This window comes from Gorilla gorilla, chromosome 13, assembly GCF_029281585.2.
Source record: "Gorilla gorilla gorilla isolate KB3781 chromosome 13, NHGRI_mGorGor1-v2.1_pri, whole genome shotgun sequence".
Taxonomy (NCBI): domain Eukaryota; kingdom Metazoa; phylum Chordata; class Mammalia; order Primates; family Hominidae; genus Gorilla; species Gorilla gorilla.
This window is the reverse complement of record NC_073237.2, coordinates 94,606,537-94,627,285: the sequence shown is the minus strand read 5'-3', so window position 1 is coordinate 94,627,285 and position 20,749 is coordinate 94,606,537. Positions and strand designations below refer to the sequence as shown.

The window sequence follows — 20,749 nt, the reverse complement described above, 5'->3', positions numbered from 1 at the left end:
CCAAAAGCTGCCTAGTAACCTCCAAACTGCAAACCCAGCACTCTTTCCACTTTACTCATCTTTTAAAATCAAAGATCATGCTAGGTGCTGTGGCTCATGCTTGCAATGCCAGCACTTTGAGAGGCCGAGGTGGGTGGGTCACCTGAGGTCAGGAGTTCGAGACCAGCCTGACCAACATGGCAAAACCCCATCTCTACTAAAAATACAAAATTAGCTGGGTGTGGTTGTGGGCGCCTGTAATCCCAATTACTTTGGAGGCTGAGGCAGGAGAATCGCTTGGACCCGGGAGGCAGAGGTTGCGGTGGGCCGAGATCAGGCCATTGCACTCCAGCCTGGGCAACAAGAGCGAAACTCCATCTCAAAAAAAAAAAAAAAAAATCAAAGATCACATACCAAGCCCACGTTGTGAAATTCCAACATTAGGAAGAACTTGAAAGGTCAGCTCCACCATATTTCAGCCCAGGTTGATCCTTGAATCTTCTCTCCTATATCCTATATAAACCATGCTTCCACTTAAAGCCGTCTAGTGACACAAAGCTGGTCACTGCGCCCTCCTCAGATCTTTCCACAGGGAGGTTAAGTCACCATTCACCCCTGTGTGACCCCACTTAGAGGCCAAAAATGAAGCCCTCTCCAAAAGTCAAATAAACTGGAATCTCTTGTGCTGCTCAAATGCATTCTTACCTGTTGCTGCATCACAGAAGTGTTAGTGATTGATCCTGTGTCTTTTGAGAGGCCATGCCAGAAGGGCATGTAAGAGGACCCTAGACAAAGATTGGTCCCCACTTCATACCAGTTGACACCCTTTTATGGTTTTCCATAGAAGTCTTTTGAGCTCCCATGCAAGCAACAGGACCACTGGGCTGCAATCTGAGCACAAGGTAATGATCCTGGGGGTGTCCACAGGAGGTACCCAATATAGAAATAGGAACTTGAGGACTGGCCAAAGGTCCTGGGTTTGGACAAAGACACACTCATAGTCACCAGAAACTTGGAAGAGCTCTCAGCAATGGGTGGCACAGACCTGAGGGCAGAACCGTCAGCCCCAAGCAAAGTTGCTGGAAGGCAGACTCCATCTCCATGTAAAGATGGATTCTTATAACAGGCAGCCCTGTCCATAGATGCCATGGAGCCCCTAAGGACGACAAGCTCCTTGTCATGGGAAAGCATGTCATGTCAATGACCTGTGCCTCCCTGACCCTGGTTGAATAGAGAGAATCTAGACTGTCTCCGTGATCCTTCCATCCTTAATGTTCCTTGACTCTGAGACTCATTCCGTGAAAATAGATTATGATGAATCATATTGACATCTTTAAACTGGATTTATTTGTAATGTTTTGATCATTCATTATCTTCTCCCACCTACTTCCAAAGTGGTTGGAGATGAGAAATGACTATATGTCTTCCCGTGAAGCTAACAGCTTCAGCCAGCTCATGTCAACAAAAGCTATATTTAATAGCACAAATGCTTTACCATTTAGAACATGCAAGGAACTGTCCCCAGCCTCCTGGCCCTTAAGGTTTATGACTAAAATCCCACTGCCATCCCCCTACTCCTTCTATTTTAGAGCCACAGAATCTCAAGGCTGGGAGAAGCACACACAGCCCTTTGGGTCCACCCCACTGTCAGATGTTTTGGCCCCAATCCCCGGCCCACCCTGAGCATCCCCCAAAGCATTCATTGACTAACTGCTTCTATACCTCCAGTGATGGGGCGCTTGCCCTCTTCAAAGGAGCCTATGCCATTCATGGACGATGTGTTAGTTTCCTTTGGCTGTCATAACAAATTACCACAAAACAGTGGCTTACAAAACAAACAGAAATGTATTCTTTCCTAGTTGTGGAGGCCAGAGGTCCAAAATCCAGACACTTGTGGTCCCTCTGAAGGCTCCAGGAGAGAATCCGTCCTTGCCTCTTCCGGCACCTGATGGTTCCAGGCATGCCTTGGCTTGTGACCGCATGACTCTAGTTTCTGCCTCTGTCTCCCCATGGCCTTCTTTTCTTCTCCCCAAGGGTCTCCTTTGTGTGTCCCTTATAAGGACACTTATCATTGGACTTGGGGTCCTTCCAGATAATCCAGGATGATCTCATCTCAAGATCCTTCATTATATCTGCAAATACCCTTTTTCCAAATAAGGTCACATTCACGGTTTCCAGGAATTAAGATATGGACATATCTTTTAGAGTCACCATTCAACCCACAGATGGAGTGCTTTTCTAGAAAGTTCTTCCTAATCCTCAGCAGAAATCTTCCTCAGTGTAACTTGTGCCCATGAACCCTCATTCTACTTTTTGAGGGCCTAAGAACAAGTTACTTTGTGTTTCCTCCTGACACTCTTTAGAGATTTACAGCCAACCACCAGGTCCCCAGAGTAGCCCACATTTATTGTGGAGACCTTCACAGTGGCTTGGTGGCCCATCGGTAGCATGGCTGATAGGATCTCTGCTCACTGCAACCTCCGCCTCCTGGGTTCAAGCGATTCTCCTGCCTCAGTCTCCCAAGTAGCTAAAATTACAGGCATGCACCACCATGCCCAGCTAAATTTTATATTTTTAGTAGAGTTGGGGTTTCACCACCTTGCCCAGGCTGGTCTCAAACTCGTGACCTCAGATAATCCACCCGCCTTGGCCTCCCAAAGTGCTGGGATTACAGGTGTGAGCCACCATGCCTAGCCTGGTTCCCCATTTTAAAAGGAATTTTTTAAAAGGAATAAATCAGGCTGTGAGATAACACATTTAGAGAAAGGATAAAGGACAAGGGAGAGGAAAACAGTCATGCTTGTATAAAATAATATCAATTACAAATAGCTTTGAAATTACCTTGGTACAGAACATTTCAGTCTACAGAGTGCTTTGACATCCATCCTCCCATTTCATCCACACACAAACCCTGTGACATAGATATTATTATTATTATTCCCAGTCCACAGACGTTGAAAGTAAGGTCCTGAGAGGTGAAGTGACTTGCCCAGGTCACCCAGCCAACAGATGGCAGAGCAGATTCCATATCCCCTGGCCTTGTGTCCAGCCCTGCTTCTACCACACAGCGTTATGCTGCCATCGAATCTCTAAACACAGGTCCTCAGTGTGATGTTAAATGGTTCATGCAGCTGTCAGACGCCTGAAGCTGCCCTGCTGAAGCCGAAGGGAAGAGGGCCTTTGTGAGAAGGCCTCTTGGAGGGGCTGCACTAAAGCAGAGGTCCCTGTACCAGTCAGCCATCTTGGCTCTTCCTCCTGCCCACCACACCACCACTCTGCCCTACACCCACCTGCGCTGTCCCTGCAGCCTGCGCTGTCCCTGCAGCCCGCCCTCCCCTTAGACCACGCATAAGGGTTAAACCCTCGACACCCTGCTTCAGATCATAGGTGGCCCCTACCCTGTCCATTTCTGTCAAGACATCTATCGGTTAGGAGTAGAGCTGCAAGTCACAGAAAAACCCAAAATAATAATGGTTGAAGGGACAGGAAATGTTCCTCTCAGGTAAACCTAGTCCAGAGGTAAGCAGTCTAGGGCTGGGGTAAGGCTCCCAGAATCTCAGTTCCTTGCATCTTGCAGCCCCCACATCATCATTACACAGCTTCCACATCATAGCCTTGTGATCTAAGACAGATGCTGAAGCTCCACCCATCACATTCCACTCCAGCTGTTAGGAAGGAGGAAAAGCAACACCTCTTCCCTTTAAAGACACTTCCCAGAACATGTGCACACCACTTCTATTTACAGGCATTGTCCAGAAGCTAGCAATATGCCACGCCTAGCCTCTAGGGCAGCTGAAAAATGTAGTCGCTATTCTGGGTGTCTGTGTGTGCTTGGGGACAATAGAAGTCTCAGACACAAGGGATCTGCTTAGTTTAATAGAAAAAAGACTGGAGTGAATCTCTAAAAACACAGCCCATTTTTGCTACCATATTGCCGTGCGGCCTTGGGCAGACCTCTTCACCCTTCTGGATCTTAGTATTCCCTAGAGAGTGAGGGAGAAAGCTGAGATCTTATCTGAAGTTCCCTTCCACTGTAGCCTTGGGCAGGTCTGTGCATGAACCAGTCATAGGGATGCAGGAGAACTGGACAGCTGTCACATCCCCAGTCTGCATTTGCTCAGCAGGACTCAACTCAGCAGGGCCACAAGTGGAGACAGATGGTGACATCCAGAAGACCTGGCTGACAGCAAGGCCCCCGACCCTCCCTCCCTGCAGCCCACCTCCTGAGTAACCCTCCACTCCACAGCTTCTCAGAGCAGCCTGTGTGTGCCACCCCTTGGTAACGATCATCTCTCCCCTTTCTGTTCACCATTTCAGTTGTTCGGTTGTTTCTTAGCTTGGGAAACCCGCAACGTCAGCATCCCCGCACTCAACGACAGCAAGTACATCGGGATGAGTGTCTACAACGTGGGGATCATGTGCATCATCGGGGCCGCTGTCTCCTTCCTGACCCGGGACCAGCCCAATGTGCAGTTCTGCATCGTGGCTCTGGTCATCATCTTCTGCAGCACCATCACCCTCTGCCTGGTATTCGTGCCGAAGGTACAGGCGCTGGCCCCACCACCTGGCCTCTGCCCTCTGACTCCAGCACAGGGGCATTGCTGGCTTTTCTCCATTCTCTAAAAGGTTTACCCATTCCTTTTTTTTTTTTTTATGATGAAGACAATTCACATAATTCACATTATAGAAAATTCAGAAAATGCAGAGTAGTAAAGGCCAGGTTTTTCAGAAATTTCCCATAGTCCCACCACCCAAAAATAATCACTGGTCATGTTTTTTTGGGGTGTTCTTTACTGTTAATGTTTTTGATGTGTTTCCTTCCAGCCTTTTTCTTAATGGCTAGGAGATGATGCTATTTTTTTTTTTTTTCCCTCACTCTGCCACCCAGGCTGGAGTGCAGTGATGCGGTCTCGGCTCACTGCAACCTCAACCTCCCGGAATCAAGCAATTCTCCTGCCTCAACCTTCCAAGTAGCTGAGACTACAGGCTTGCACCACCACGCCTGGCTAATTTTTAAATTTTTTATAGAGACAGGGTCTCCCTATGTTGCCCAAGCTGGTCGTGGACTCCTGGGCTCAAGCGATCCTCTGACCTTGGCCTCCCAAAGTGCTGAGATTACAGGCATGAGCCACCTTGCCCAGCCAATGGTGATACTTTTTAAGATATGGCCATAACTATAGCACACATTTTGTTCTTTGCTTAATGTTTTGTCCTTTGTATTTTCCCACATTCATAACTGTCATTGAGGGAATTTCCTTAATTTACTTGCCCACTTGATCTTATACTGGTGAGCATCGGATTTTAGAAATGAACATTTTTTCTGCATAACACAGTTTCCTTTTTTCCAATTATTCCTTTAATGTGGAATCACAGAAGTAGTATTGTTGGGTCCAAAAAAATAACTGTTTTTAGTAGCCACTTATGTGTTCCATTTATTTGAAGGGCTGACCTTCAGGACCACCTTGAAGAGAAATTTTTCGAACATCATCCTACCTTGCAATGGGTGGGTGAGCCAAAGGCCTTTCTTCTTAGGAGTCCCTGCAGTAGGGTGATCTGTGTCGAGGGAAGCCTGACCTAAGTGAGTCTCAAAAGTAAAGGAAGGTGGCCAGGCATGGTGGCTCGTGCCTGTAATCCCAGCACTTTGGGAGACCAAGGAAGGAGGATCACTTGAGGCTAGGAGTTCAAGACCAGCCTGAGCAACATGGTGACACCCCGTCTCTACTAAAAATACAAAAAAAAAAAGCCAGGTGTGGTGGTACACACCTGTAGTCCCGGCTACTCAGGAGGCTGAAGTAGGAAGATCACTTGAGCCTGGAGGAGCAGAGGTTGTGGTGAGCTAAGATTGCGCCATTGCACTCTAGCCTTGGTGACAGAGTGAGACCCTTTACCCGCCCCTCCAAAAAAGGAAAGAACAGGACACAGAGTTGTAAAGCTGGGAGGGGTTACTGACCCAAGTGGGAGGCATCTGCCTCAGAGCAGGGGAGAGGAAAGATCATCTGGGTCCATTTCAGCAAACAGGCTACCCATGGTGCCTCCATGCTCCTGGGCATGCAGTCAGCCCCCAGGCACTGTGAGCTCTGCACTGGAATACCTCTGGTGTACACACCTTAGTTGTCCACACCTGCCCAAACTAAAGGGCAACACCATGACTTCTCTGCCTGCACTCTGACATTCTTTCCATCCTGTAAAAGAGGCTAGATGATTCTCTAAGCCAAGCTTCAATGGCGGCACTCTGCTCTGTCACGCCCAATAGCTCCCCATTGTCCTCCTGGCTCTAGGATCAGGTTTCTGATGTTGGACTGGCTCTCAGGACCCTTGGGTCTCCTCTAGTCTCCCTAGAGAACCCTGTCCACCACCCAGCCTGCCCTTTCCCTTCCATTTCCCCCAGGCCTCCCTGCATTGCCAGACGTCAGTTCTTCCCTTGGAGTTCCCTTCCCCCCACCATCCCTCCAGACTGCCCTCAAAGCCCAGCAGGCCATGGCACTGTGGGAGGCTGTCCCTGATACCCGCTGGCCTGGTGAAGATTGAGTCCTTCCTTCATCCCCACCCCACGCCTCTGGACCATGAAGTCCCAATGGGCAGGGGCCATGGGTCACTCAGCTCCTGCTTTCCAGAGCTGAGCCCAGAGCCTGCTTCGACCGGAGATGTTTCTAGAATAAGCGGGTAAGGGTCAAGTGGCAACTTTTTGTTTTCTATACAAAATGTTTTGGATGTAGCTAAGCAATGCCCAGACCCCTGACTCACGGAAACTGTGAGATAATAACCATGTGTTGTTTTAAGCTGCTAAAAAACAAGCTTTTGTCAGTGACAGAGCTTGTTACTAGCCTGCTTCCAGAACTCATCAATGGTTTAACAGAGGCCTTCGCTGTCCTCTGTCTCTTTGTTGTCACAACTGTTGCCCTCGGGGCTTATTTTTTCCACAAGGAGCAAGGCCTAAGGCAGCGTGCTAGGCAGCTGGAGTGAGGCCTCGGGGGCCCTAGTTGGGATGCAGGGGCATCAGGGTCAGGAGACTAGACTCTTAGTGACCAGGAAGGACATGGAGGCTTGGTGAGGGGAAGGGGCCTGCCCCAGGTCACACACAAGCGAGTAGCAGAGTCTGGCCTGAGCCTAGGTCTCCTGACTCCCAGCCTGTGGCTTTCCTGGGGCCTCTTGTCGCCTCCAGAGCAGGATCTGCTGGGAGAGTCTGCCATGTGGGATGGGAGGAAGGATTCAAGGCGCTCTCTTCAACCCCGCCCCAACCTTTGTCCTTTCAGCTCATCACCCTGAGAACAAACCCAGATGCAGCAACGCAGAACAGGCGATTCCAGTTCACTCAGAATCAGAAGAAAGAAGATTCTAAAACGTCCACCTCGGTCACCAGTGTGAACCAAGCCAGCACATCCCGCCTGGAGGGCCTACAGTCAGAAAACCATCGCCTGCGAATGAAGATCACAGAGGTACCTCCCTCTGCATCTGGTAGCTGGGCCCTGTCTGCCACTGAAGCCCCTCTAACCCTGTGCAGGGACTCTCAGGCTCCTCTAGACCATCCCTGCAGCATGACCGTGCAGTCTCATCAGCTGCAGTTGCAGCTGCGAGAGCCAGGGGTGACATAAACCACATAGAGGCATTTGTCAGAATCCAACACGAGCTTATTGCCCACCTCACCCAGGCTCTTGGAGGCCAGCAACACCTGATTCAAGCCATCCCCAGACAGAAAGGAACTCAGGGAGATTTGTGAGCTTCCGGATTATCATAGCTTCCTACGTCAGTGTCTCTTTATCTGTGTCTCTCTCCCTCTCAGTTTTTCACTCTCCCAGCACAACCCAGCAACCACCACATCTATGTGATGTACAAGAGAAGAGAACGTGAAAAGAAACTTTTCAAGAGAGAGTGCTGCAGCAGACCTCGCCTTTGTCCTGAGGGTTCTCAACTGGTTCTTGAATATTCCAGAGAGACCATAGCCAGATTGCCTTGTGCCCAAGCCAGGCTTGGCTTGTAGACCAGGGAAGGGAAAACAAATTACCTCCTCTCCTCTACCCCTCCCTTTGGGTTGGAGGTATGCCTGAACCCATGCTCTGCAGGCTGTGTGTTGCTTTAATAGAGGAATTCTGATTAGGGAGGGGGACAGGAAAGGGACCAAGGAAAGTACATTGGTTACAATGCTGGCTAAACAAGGCCCCAAAATAAAGTGGCCCAGAGAAAATATGTTTATTTCCCTTTTACCTAATGGCCGTGAAAAGAGAGGGCCTGGGTGGGGCAGCTCTGTTCCCCAAGGTCATTGCTCGGCTTGGTTCCTGCCCTCTGGTTTTCCCCACTCTCCAGGGTGTTCTCTTCATTCACAGGGGGAGAGCTGGGTGGACAGCATGTCCTGTTCACAGTGTCAGGAGGGGAAGAGATAGAAAGTCCACGTGAGGGATTGCCTTTTAAGCAGTAACACCAAAAATTGTGCATATTTTGGTTCTGCCCTAGTCACATCAGCAAAAACTGACATGAGCACACCTAGTGAGAGAGGAGGCTGGGAAACGTCGTCTCTAGCTGGACAGCTGCAAGGAAGAAGTGAGACATAGGGTTGCCAGATTAGATATGGGATGCCCAGTTAAATTCAGATTTCAGATCAACAACCAATCATATTTTCAGTAAAAGTATAGCCCAAGTAATACTTGAATATACTTATACTAAAAAAGAACTCATTATCTGAAACTCAAATTTGACTGGACATTCTGGATTTTTATTTGCTGGATCTGGCAGCCCTTTGCGGGGCTCACAGAATTCTGCCCCAGAGAGCCACCATACAGTTGTCTGTGCACCGAAAGATGACTGCTTTAGGATGAGGCAACCCACCATCAGCTGCCAGAGCAAACTAAGAAGGGTTTCTGTCCCCCAAAGCCCATTACAGGCTCTGTTTCAATATCAGACCTCTCATGATGAGTACGACCATGTCACTGTGCATTTCACTTCTACTTGCACACTTCAGCAATGAAGAGTTCACTCACATCAGGAAACCCAAGCCACTATTTAAAACTCTAAAATGTTGTGTTATTTTTCCCGGAAATGAATCACAATCTGGCCTCCTGTTGTCCCCACCCTTTGATCCTACTCCTGCCATTTAAGTCACATAGAAAAGAGTATCTCTTTCCCTCCTCCTTCACATGAAAACATATTAAACAATTTCATGGCTGTGTTCCCGACATCAGAACAGCATCTGATAGTTTATCAGGTCTCCTCCCTTATACTACAGCAGGATGCTGTTTGGAAAAATCCTCTAGCCATGTTTTTCCTGTGCTCTTGCACCAACATAACAGTCAACACAGAAGACTTCTGTGACCAAATGTGTGTGGGGTTTTCCCCACCAACGAGCAGCAGGCACCCGCTGGGTGCCTCCAGTTCAATTCCAATACTACACATCTAGAGATAGCTTCAGATCCCACAGGTTGAGGGCTCAGTCCCCAAGGCTCCCCCTGACCCCCACCCTACCCTCAGATATCAGTCATAAGTCAGGCCTCTGGAACTTCTGACCAACCAGCTTCAAGTTGGGACTCCCAGGATCCTGCTTTGGGTTGAATTAATTTGCTAGAGGGGCTCACAGAACCCAGGGAAACACATTTACCAGCTTATTACCAAGGACATGAATGAAGAGATGCACAGAGTGAGGACGGGTGAAGGGGTGTGGAGCTTCCCTGCCTCCCTGGGCCCCATGCTCCAGGAACCTTCACGTGTTCAGCTACCCAGAAGATCTTCATACCCTGTTCTTTTGAGTTTTTATGGAGGCTTCATTACACGAGGCATGATTGACAACTGTGTAGAAATGTGATTGGACAAAAACGCATGATCTAAACCCAGCAAGGCCTTTCTGTTCAGAATTTTCTTGGCCTCTCTGTAGCATTCCTTCCTCCAGGGTATGGGGCAAGACTCTCTCTCTGTGATAAAGGTCTTTTGACCTACATCAGATTACAGTCCTGCCTTGAGCAGGTGAGAAAGGACAGGAGAAGGTCAGAGAGAGTGATTCTGTTTCATGAGGCCTGCTCCTGAGGCCTAAAATGCCCCAACATTATAACAAAAGACTCTTACAAGAGATAATAGCAGCCAGGAATCATGGATGAAAACCATTCTATTATACAGATACGGTAATATCACAGATGTTCAACACCCATCCCGACTACCACCCCCAACAACTACCAACACTCATATTGCCCAGGCCTCTCTGGGGCTGAATTGCCCCCAGGACTTGCACCTGATTTTTGTATAACGTGGGGATGGGCCAGGTGCCGTGGCTCACACCTGTAATCCCAACGCTTTGGGAGGACAAAGTGGGAGGATCGCTCGAGTCCAGGAGTTCAAGACCGGCCTGGGCAACATAGAGAAACTTTGTCTCTAAAAATAAAAACGTGGGGATGACTGGGACCCATCCTGATTAACTCCTCTGAGTGAGACCCTGCAGGTCAGAGTCTCCATGATAGTGTGAGGCTCAGAGCTCGCGAGCCCTGCATGTCTGTCCTCCGCTGTGGGTCCTATTAAGTATCAGTAATAGTAATTATAAGGCCAGGCACAGTAGTTCATGCCTGTAAACCCAGCACTTTGGGAGGCCAAAGTGGGAGGATTGCTTGAGCTCAGGAGTTCAAGACCAGCCTGAGGAACATAGAGAGACCCCATCTCTACCAAAAAAAAAATTAGCCAGACATGGTAGCATGCACGTGTAGTCCCAGCTACTCAGGAGGGTGAGACGGGAGGATCGCTTGAGCCTAGGAGGTCAAGGTTGCAGTAAGCTATAATTGCACCACTGCACTCTAATCTGGGTGACAGAGTGAGACCCTGTAATAACAGTAATATTATTATAGTAGCAAGTTGCCCTTATTATGTGTCAGACACTGGGCTAAACTTTCCATGTATTATCTTGTTTGATCTGCACAACCTCCCCCTGAGGTAGGTACTATTATTACCCCATTCTACAGAAAAAGAAATTGAGACTGGGTTCTCACAAGCCAGAAGAACATCACTGCAAGTAAGGGGCAGCCTTGGGTTTGCATAAGGCCTGTCCAGAGCCTGAGCTCTTATGCTCTCCCTGCCCTTCCTCCCTGGGCTTGCTTCTCTGCTTCATCAAGGCCCAAGCCTACACTGAACACATAATTGCAAAGCCCAGGTCCCTCTTATCATAGCTTCTCCTTGAACAAAGAGCTGCCAGGATCCTTCTGCATCTCCTCACCAAAATGCAGTAACCCCTCTGATTCTCAGGGCACTCCTGAATACAGGTAAAGGCCCAGCCCTGTGAGCTACCTTTTGGTCCTAGTGGCCTGGCTGCCAGGGCTGGGCCAGGGACCTGACTCAACTGGAACCTTTGTCTTCTAGCTGGATAAAGACTTGGAAGAGGTCACCATGCAGCTGCAGGACACACCAGAAAAGACCACCTACATTAAACAGAACCACTACCAAGAGCTCAATGACATCCTCAACCTGGGAAACTTCACTGAGAGCACAGGTAAGAGAGCCAGGGCCCCAGAATGTGGTAGGGACCTTGGTTTCAAACACCAGCTGTTCATCTTCCATTTTTTAGATGAAGAAACTGAGGCTCAGACAGGGCATAGGACTGGTATGAAGTCACACACACAGAGCTGGAGCATCTGGAACCTCTGTCTTCTGACCACAGTTCAGTGTCCGCTTTGAGCCCCACCCTGCCTGGGCCTGGGTCTTCGATTCCTCATCCCTCAGCTTCCAGTTCCACACCTACACATTGGGGCCAGCATTCCCAGTGTCCTGACTGGGGGCAGGCACATTTTATTTTCCCTTTTGTTCTTAGTGAATAGTTTACCCTTTCTTCTCTGAACGATATTTCACAGTTTCAAACACACCTCATCAATGTGCAAGAAAAGAATGGTCAGTTAGTTATGATAGAATACTTAATCTCACCACCCACTTGGGAATTGCAAGCTACAGTAACACAAACCTGCCAGGCGCAATGGCTCATGCCTGTAATCCCAGCATTTTGGGAGGCCAAGGCTAGAGAATTGCTTTGCGTCCAGGAATTTGAGATCAGCCTGGACAGCATGGCAAGACCCCATCTCTACAAAAATAAATTAAAAAAAAAAAAACACAAACCATTTTTGCCTACCTTTTGGAAAAAAAATTTTAAAGGTTACCAGAGTTGGTAAGAGTATTTGGAAATGAGCATTCTCCTGCAATGCATTAGAAGTCAGTCTAGCACTGTCTAAATGCTCCATGTTAAACCTCTTGACCTGGCAGTTCTACTAGCAGGAACCTGCCCCTTGCAAATACTCCCAGGTGTGCAGAGATGAACACAGAGATGTTCATCACAGTGCTGTCTGTAGGTGAGAAAAACTGCAGTTAACTTAAATGTTCATTATTTGGGGGTGATTTCATTAATTAAGATATAGCAAAACATGGCACATTTTATAGCTATTAAAAAGTGAGGTGGGTCTACTTGTGCAGATATGGAAAGATCTCCAGGTGAAAAAGGCAAAATGAAAGCCAACATTATGATTATGGGACACACAAATGCATACACCTGTGTGTGAATGCATTTTTTAAAAGGTTTAGAAAAACAAACACCAAATTGCTAACAGTATTCACTCGTGTGAAAAGAAATGGTATTGTGGAAAGTGAGTGAGAAGGGACTATTTTACATTACTTTTTTTTTTTTTTTTTTTTTTTTAAATGGAGTCTCACTCTGTCACCCAAGCTGGAGTGCAATGGCATGATCCCAGCTCACTGCAACCTTCTCACTGGAGAATTCTCACTGGAGAATTGTTCAAGCAATTCTCCTACCTCAGCCTCCTTAGTAGCTGGGATTACAGGTGCCCACCACCACACCCAGCTAATTTTTTTTTTTTTTTTTTTTTTTTTTTTTTTTTAGTAGAGACAGGGTTTCACCATGTTGGCCAGGCTGGTCTGGAACTCCTGACCTCAAGTGATTCGCCTGCCTCGGCCTCCCAAAGTGCTGGGATTACAGGCATGAGCCACCACGCCTGGCCACATTACCTTTTTTGTATTTCTCTATGGCTTGGATTTTTCCATTAGCATGTATTCATCAATTTGTTATAACATTATTTTAAATCAATGAAAAATCTTTATTTTATTTATTTATTTTTTATTTTTTTGAGACGAGGTTTTGCTCTTGTTGCCCAGGCTGGAGTGCAATGGCACGATCTCGGCTCACTGCAACCTCCACCTCCCAAGTTCAAGCAATTCTTCTGCCTCAGCCTCCTGAGTAGCTGGGATTACAGGTGCCTGCCACTGCACCCAGCTAATTTTTGTGTACTTTTAGTAGAGACGGGATTTCACCATGTTGGCCAGGCTGGTCTCGAACTCCTGACCTCAGGTGATCCACCCACCTCAGCCTCCCAAAGTACTGGGATTACAGGCATAAGCCACCATGCCTGGCCTTTTATTCTGATTATATAAGTAATAAGTGGTCTTATTACAGTAGCAATATTCTATAATTAATATTATATAACATGGTTATTGCAAAAACGTTTAAATTGAGATAAGGAAATTACAAGAATAAAAATTACTTCTAATAACTTTCGTATCTGGTAAAAGTGGGCATTTTAAATTTGTGGGAAAAATGAATTATTCAATAAATTTCATTGGGATAAATGTGTAGGCATCTGGAGGAGAATAAGGTAGATCCTAAACTCACACCTACACAAAAATTAATTCCAATGAATAAAATATTTAAATATAAAAAATGAAAACATGAAAGTACTAGAAGAAACCAAAGTAAAATTTTTAAAAAATAATCTCAGAGAGTGGAGGACCTGTCTCAGTTTGATGCAAAACAGAAATCACAAAAGGAAAGGTTGATAAATTTAGGTACAAAAAGAATTTCTTTCATAATGCAAAAGCCATGATAAGTACAGTCAAAAAATCAAACAAAGCCAAAAATTAACTCAGATAACAAGCTTATGCCCTTACATGTAAGGAGAAATGATATGTAACAATACAAAAAGTATGTATAATTATATACCAATTAGTAAGAAAAAGACCAACATCTCAAAAGAAAAATGAGCAAAAGAGAGTTCTCATAAAAGGAACTGGAAATTGTTCTTACACTTATGAAAAGATGATCAATCTCATTCCTTATTAAAGGAATGCAAATTAAATCTGCAATGAGATACCATTTTTGCCTCAAAGACTGGCGAAGATCAGAGATCAAAAAGCTGCTCAGAGTGCCAGGAAACAGGTTATAAGAGAGGCATTCTCAAATGCTGATGGTTGAAACAGAAATCATTCAGACCCAGCAATCCCACTTTTGGGATTTGTTCTCCATGCCTTAGTCTGTTTGTGCTGCTGTAACACAATACTGCAGACTTGGTAATTTATAAACAAGAGAAATGTATTTCTTACAGTTCTGGAGGCTGGGGAGTCCTAAATCAAGGTGCCAGTAGGTTCAGTGTCTGAGGAGGGTCCAGCCTCCACTTCTGAGATGGACCTGAATTGCTGCATCCTCTGGAGGGGAGGAACTCTGCATCTTCACGTGGCAGAAGGAGTGGAAGGGGCAAACCCACTTTCTCAAGCCCTTTTGTAAGGGCCCTAACCTCATCCATGCGGGCTCCGCCTTCACGACTTAATTACCTCCTAAAGGCCCCACCTCTTACACTATCACATTGGTCATTCAGTTTCAACACATGAATTTGGGGGGACACATTCAGACCATAGCAGTATGGATATACAGTCGATTCTGCTGATTCACAGTAGCGGTAGTTATGTTCTTTCTGTAAAGCCTCCATCAACAGTGGATTGTGAATACTGAACCATTGCTCCTATACAGGATTAGTTCCTGGGAGTCTCTCACAGGCTGACATCACAAGCTGACATTTTTGTCCACCAATCAATATATAATTTTGTTGTATGCATGTTTCTGTTTAAAGACATCTTATTTAGGCTGAGCGCAGTGGCTCAAGCCTGTAATCCCAGCACTTTGGGAGGCCAAAGTGGGCGGATCACGAGGTCAAGAGATCGAGACCATCCTGGCCAACATGGTGAAACCCTGTCTCCACTGAAAATACAAAAATTAGCCGGGCATGGTAGCACGTGCCTGTAGTCCCAGCTACTTGGGAGGCTGAGGCAGGAGAATCACATGAACCCGGGAGGCGGAGGTTGCAGTGAGCCCAAGATCTCACCACGGCACTCCTCCTGGAGACAGAGTGAGACTCCATCTCAAAAAAAAAAGACATCTTATCTAATATATATGGTTTAATTAGCATTGCACTCACAGCCAACAGCACTATAGCTCATGCCTGATGGAAGCTTATCTAACTCATGTATTTTCTCTCCATAAGGCACATCACAGCCCTCTTGTGCTTAGGGACATTAGCCAGCACTTCAGCGCTGTGCTTGGGGGCCATTTTAAACAGCAAACTCACCAACACACAGCACAAAATGTGAAAAACATGTCACTTAATAACCTCCAGGAAGATACTTATTTACAATATAAAAGCTAAGCGCTAAGGCAGTGCATCACCTTGCTCAGCCTCAGCTGGGAACACGTGCATCACGCAACTCACATTTTCCCACACTGTGCATGTCAGCAAATGACCACAAAAGCATTGAAATATTGATTTGGGGATTACAAATAAATTTTAGTCAGAAGAAGAGTTCGCAAATACAAAATTCATGAATAATGAGGATCAACTGTACACACGTAGGTGCAAAATGACATACATATAATGTTGCCCACTGGAGCAAAAACAAAGACCCCTCCAGACCACATGAATCCAAATCTCGGGTGGGAACCTGATTTTTATATTTCTTTAAATCTCCTTGTATGGTCCTGAAGCACAGAGAGAGTTGAGAGAATTTAAATCACATATTTTGTGGCTACACAATATTATTTTGAATGGAAGTCCTATAACTTCTGTAACTAATCCATTATTACCAAATTCAGATGAGTTCCAACATTTTAATATTATAAATGATGCTGAGGTTGTGGCTGGGCACAGTGGCTCACACCTGTAATCCTAGCACTTTGGGAGACTAAGGCAGGTGGATCCCCTGAGGTCAGGAGTTCGAGACCACCCTGACCAATATGGTGAAACCCCATCTCTACTACAAATACAAAAAATTAGCTGGGCATGGTGGCATGCGCCTGTAGTCCTAGCTGCTTGGAGCTGACACAGGAGAATTGCTTGAACCTGGGAAGTGGAAGTTGCAGTGAGCCAAGATAATGCCACTAGTGGCACGATCTGAGTGACAGGAAAAAAAAAAAAAAAGATGCCGAGGTTGAACATCTTGTGTATATCTTTGCACAGATCCTTAATTATTTCCTTAGGATAATTTTGAGAAGTGGAAATTCCGGGTAAAAAATAGGTCCTTTTATGGTGTTTGACACAGATCAGCAGTGCCCCCCAGTAAGATTATGTCCATTTATTCTCCCACCAGCAGTTTACTGACTATTGTTTTTCTTTGCAATCTTTGCTGCTCTATGAAAAATATACCTTGGACGTTTTTTCTTTGTCTTACATCCCTGTGTGCCTGTGAAAAAGAATGTTAGAACCTCTTGTTTCTAAGTTATGTTTCCTACATTAGTCGACTTGATTTTCTCCTTTTTGTTCTTGGAAAGGAGAGCGTGGAGCATGTCACACACATCCCCAGCACGTTGCTTCCATCCCTGACTGCTGGAGGCTTCTCAGCTCACTGCCTTGGTCCCGGGAGAGCCACTACACAGACCTCAGCTTAGAGAACACAGAGGGATAATGGGCTCTTTTGCATTCTGTCTCTTGGGGCATCATCCTACAAAAAGTTGCATTGTTGATTTTTAAAAACTAAGTTAACCGAACATGTTGTGGTATTGTTGTTTTGCATTCAGATGGAGGAAAGGCCATTTTAAAAAATCACCTCGATCAAAATCCCCAGCTACAGTGGAACACAACAGAGCCCTCTCGAACATGCAAAGATCCTATAGAAGATATAAACTCTCCAGAACAGTAAGTACCTTCTCCTTGAGAATTATAACTGAAGAATAAATACATCACTCCTGCACAAGAGTTTGCAATTTGCACGATGTTTTCACATCCATTATTTTATTTGCTTTCCACAGCCATCCCATGATGCAGTCCAATTACAGTGCTCTTTTTACAGATGAAAAACTAATATGCAAAAAGGGGAGGTGACTTGCCAAAGGTCACTCAATTGCTACATGCAGGAAGTAGGACTTGAACTCACATCTGTCCAACATCAAATCCCATGTTCTCTACCACAACACGCTGCCTTTGTTATGTGTAAAATTTAACCTTGCTAAATGCATTTACTTAACAGTTTACTGAGACCTCCTGTATGTCAGGCATAGGTGCTAGGGTTACAGCGGTGAAGAAAACGGACTAAAATTCCTGTCTTCATAGAGCTTCCATTCTATCTAGGAGGATGATAGCTTAATAAAAAAGCAAGACGTGGCATGTCAAACAATAGGAGCTTTGGAGGGAAAGCAGAGAAGGGGGTCAGGGAGTGTCATTTTAAATAGGGTGGTCAGAGAAGACTCAATGAGATGGTGACATCAAAGCAAAGACCTGAACATCTCTGTTAGCTTTGTTCCCACAGGCAATTTTAGGCCTTCCCATCTTATAGCACATTGGAAGCAGAAGTTGGAAATACAAACTTTGAAACTTGGCCTCTGGAAGTGACAAGCAATGAGGAACCAGCAAAAGCAGCCAAATCACCAATTGCAGCATCATTTGGGGCTCTTTAGTATTAGAGCTAATAGCCTGTCAACCCAACTAGCTCCAAGGCCTGGCCAGCTTACAGTCCAGGACAGTGAGTGAGAGTTACATGGAATTTGTCAGCAGTTTGCCTAGCAGTTGCCTCCAGTAGAGTGTAAGCACCTTGAGAGTAAGGTATGAGTCCTTCATGTGTCCCCTGCACCGAACACAGGTTCTGCCAGTGAATAGGTTCTTGACAAGCATTTGTTGAATGAATGAAAGGTGAACAGGATCCTAACAGACAGAAGAATGCTCTGACAACCACAGGACCCACCTTGCCTAGGCAGATAGCCCTGCCCCTGGGTGCTTGGACAGGACACCCTTTTCCCAGGTCACAGTTTATTCTTCCCTTTTTGTCCTGGACTTCTTGCCAGCATGATCTTGCCTTAAGACACAGACTTCAGCTGACATTATACAGGTCCAACTTTAACTTCAGAATGAGATCTCCAACACTGTAGTTCCATGCACACCTGTGAGGTGTCTCTTGGGAGGAGTCTTTCTGGAAAGTGTGGGCAGCACTTCGTCTGTACCCATCTATCTCAGAACCCACCAGTGACCTAAATGAACCCCAAGGGCACACCCAGTTGGGATAAGGCTGCCCCCATGAGTTGATTTGCCTCCACCACAAAACAATGTGGTTGAACAGAAGCAGCAAGAATTCCACCTTCCCCAGTTCTGGTTTTGTTTCCATGGGGAAGTTACCTGAACTCTGTACTCTTCCCTCTTCTTTATAATGGGAATAGCAGTATTTCTTTTGCCTATTGGGTGTCTGTTAAGCTCTGGGGTTTTTGTTTTTCGCTTTTTTGCACGTGAGTGGCCAGGCACTGGGAACACAAGAAGGCATAAGAACTCAGTCCCTTCTCTCAAGGAATGCGGTGTGAAAGTTGCACCCATGGAGAACTGTGCAAGAACGCAGCTGAGCCAAGCAGAGGAGCAGTCACCTGGGCACATTTGCCGCAAGCAGCCTTTTCAACAAAGTGACATGACAGTCATTAAGACCAGAAGGGTGTGGCAATGAGAAGGGAGTCAGAGGGCAGCTCCCTTGAGGGCAGCTCCCTTTTCCCTTGCTGCTCCTCCATCACGTGCCAACCCACACCCAGCTCCATCTTGCCTCCAGCTTTTTCTGGCTTCATTTCTGAGTATTTACCTAGGGTTCTGCTTAGCAGAGGAAGGGTTCTCTTAGCAGAGAGTGAGCACAAACAAGGTGATATTTAAACTGGATCTTGAAGGAAACACAGTTCATCATGTCAGGAAGCAGAGAAAGAGTCTTCCAGACAGGGAAACAGCAGAAGAGCACCCAGGAGCAGGGTTTCCAGGGAAACTGGCCGCCAGAGGGCAGGGCTTACAGGTGGAAAGGATGGAAGATTCACCTGGAAAATTCTGATCCAAAGATGGAACTTAGGGGGCCCCAAATATCACATCAGTGTCCTTTTTTTTCCCTTCCTTGGCTTCCTAGTGTTGGAAAGATAACACTGGTTACCAAAGAAGCTGGAAGAGCCTGTGGGAATTGGCCCAGCAAGAAGAGATGCGGTCCTGGGCAAAGGAGAGGCAGACGGGAGAGAGGAAGGATGGAGCAGGCGAGAAGTCTTTCAGGGATGGAACTGAAAGCCCTGTGGAGGTTTGCAAGAGTAGAGAATGCAAACTATCTGGTTTGCAGCAAAGCCCTGTTAGAAAGGCAAAGCTTTGTCCTTAGTAATACAGACAGTCCCCAACTTACCATTTTTCAACTTTACAATGGTGTGAAAGTGATACACATTCAGTACAGTATTCAGTAAATTGCATGAGATATTTAACACTTTTTTATAAAATAGGCCTTGTGTTAGATGATATGGCCCAACTGTAAGTGTTCTGAGCACATTTAAGGTAGGCGAGGCTCAGCTAGGATGTTCGGTAGGTTAGGTGGATTAAATGCGTTTTTCAACTTACGATATTTTCAACTTACAATGGGTTTATGGGAATGTAACGCCATCGTAAGTCAAGGAGCATCTTTTCTGCTAGGGCATTTATAATAACCACCAAATCCTGGCCCAAAGCTCGAGAAAATTCATCTCCCTTGTTTATTCAAGTCTCCCTGGTCATTTCCAGGGCAGTAGCTGGTACATATGGGCCCTCATTAAATACCTGCTGGATTGCTGAATGGTTAGATGATTGGATGGTCAGATCTTGGATTCAGAGAAAAATATGCTCCTGTCATCAACTTTTTTAGCCAAAGCAAGTCCAAGGAACTTTCTGGTAAGCCCCCAGCTAGCCTTCACTAACACTCCTCCCTCTCCTTCTCTTCAGCATCCAGCGTCGGCTGTCCCTCCAGCTCCCCATCCTCCACCACGCCTACCTCCCATCCATCGGAGGCGTGGACGCCAGCTGTGTCAGCCCCTGCGTCAGCCCCACCGCCAGCCCCCGCCACAGACATGTGCCACCCTCCTTCCGAGTCATGGTCTCGGGCCTGTAAGGGTGGGAGGCCTGGGCCCGGGGCCTCCCCCGTGACAGAACCACACTGGGCAGAGGGGTCTGCTGCAGAAACACTGTCGGCTCTGGCTGCGGAGAAGCTGGGCACCATGGCTGGCCTCTCAGGACCACTCGGATGGCACTCAGGTGGACAGGACGGGGCAGGGGGAGACTTGGCACCTGACCTCGAGCCTTATTTGTGAAGTCCTTATTTCTTCACAAAGAAGAGGAACGGAAATGGGACTTCTTCCTTAACATCTGCAAACAAGGAGGCGCTGGGATATCAAACTTGCAAAAAAAAAAAAAAAAAAAAAAAAACTAGACAAAGAGAGAGGCACTAGAACTCCAGCTGGAAGTCACGGAGTGGCTCAAGCAGCCTTGGGAAGAGGCAAGGGGCTTCTGAAGAAACTGCCTCTGCACACACATCACTGGCTGTGACCCCTCAGGCTAGCCCTTCTCCACTCTGGGGGAGGAGGTGGGAAGGGCCACCAGGCCCCCAGCTGCCAGGCCAGCTGACCCCAGCCTTCCTGGAACAGGGAGTCTGCAGGAGCGCAGACAGGCACAGCCCTGGAGCAGGCAGGCCGAGGGCTGCGGCACTGGAGCAGGCTGACTTACATGCTCCACATGGGACCTGTGTCACC

General features: G+C 46.7%; 1 protein-coding gene across 2 annotated transcripts in view; it reads left to right on the top strand.

Annotated features, from left to right (window-relative positions):
• Positions 1–20,435, top strand: part of GABBR2 (gamma-aminobutyric acid type B receptor subunit 2) — a 420,187-nt gene extending 399,752 nt beyond the window's left edge. Inside the window, exons 15-19 of one of the 2 annotated variants that reach the window (XM_004048340.5) lie at positions 4,297–4,521; positions 7,233–7,415; positions 11,302–11,431; positions 16,778–16,895; positions 19,947–20,435. In XM_004048340.5, the coding sequence (XP_004048388.2) occupies positions 4,297–4,521; positions 7,233–7,415; positions 11,302–11,431; positions 16,778–16,895; positions 19,947–20,112 (822 nt within the window). In that variant the 3' untranslated portion in view covers positions 20,113–20,435. Of the gene's footprint in view, positions 1–4,296; positions 4,522–7,232; positions 7,416–7,759; positions 7,973–11,301; positions 11,432–16,777; positions 16,896–19,946 lie in introns of those variants that run through there. The other variant, XM_055350040.2, reaches the window with a different exon arrangement.
• Positions 20,436–20,749: the final 314 nt, after the last annotated feature.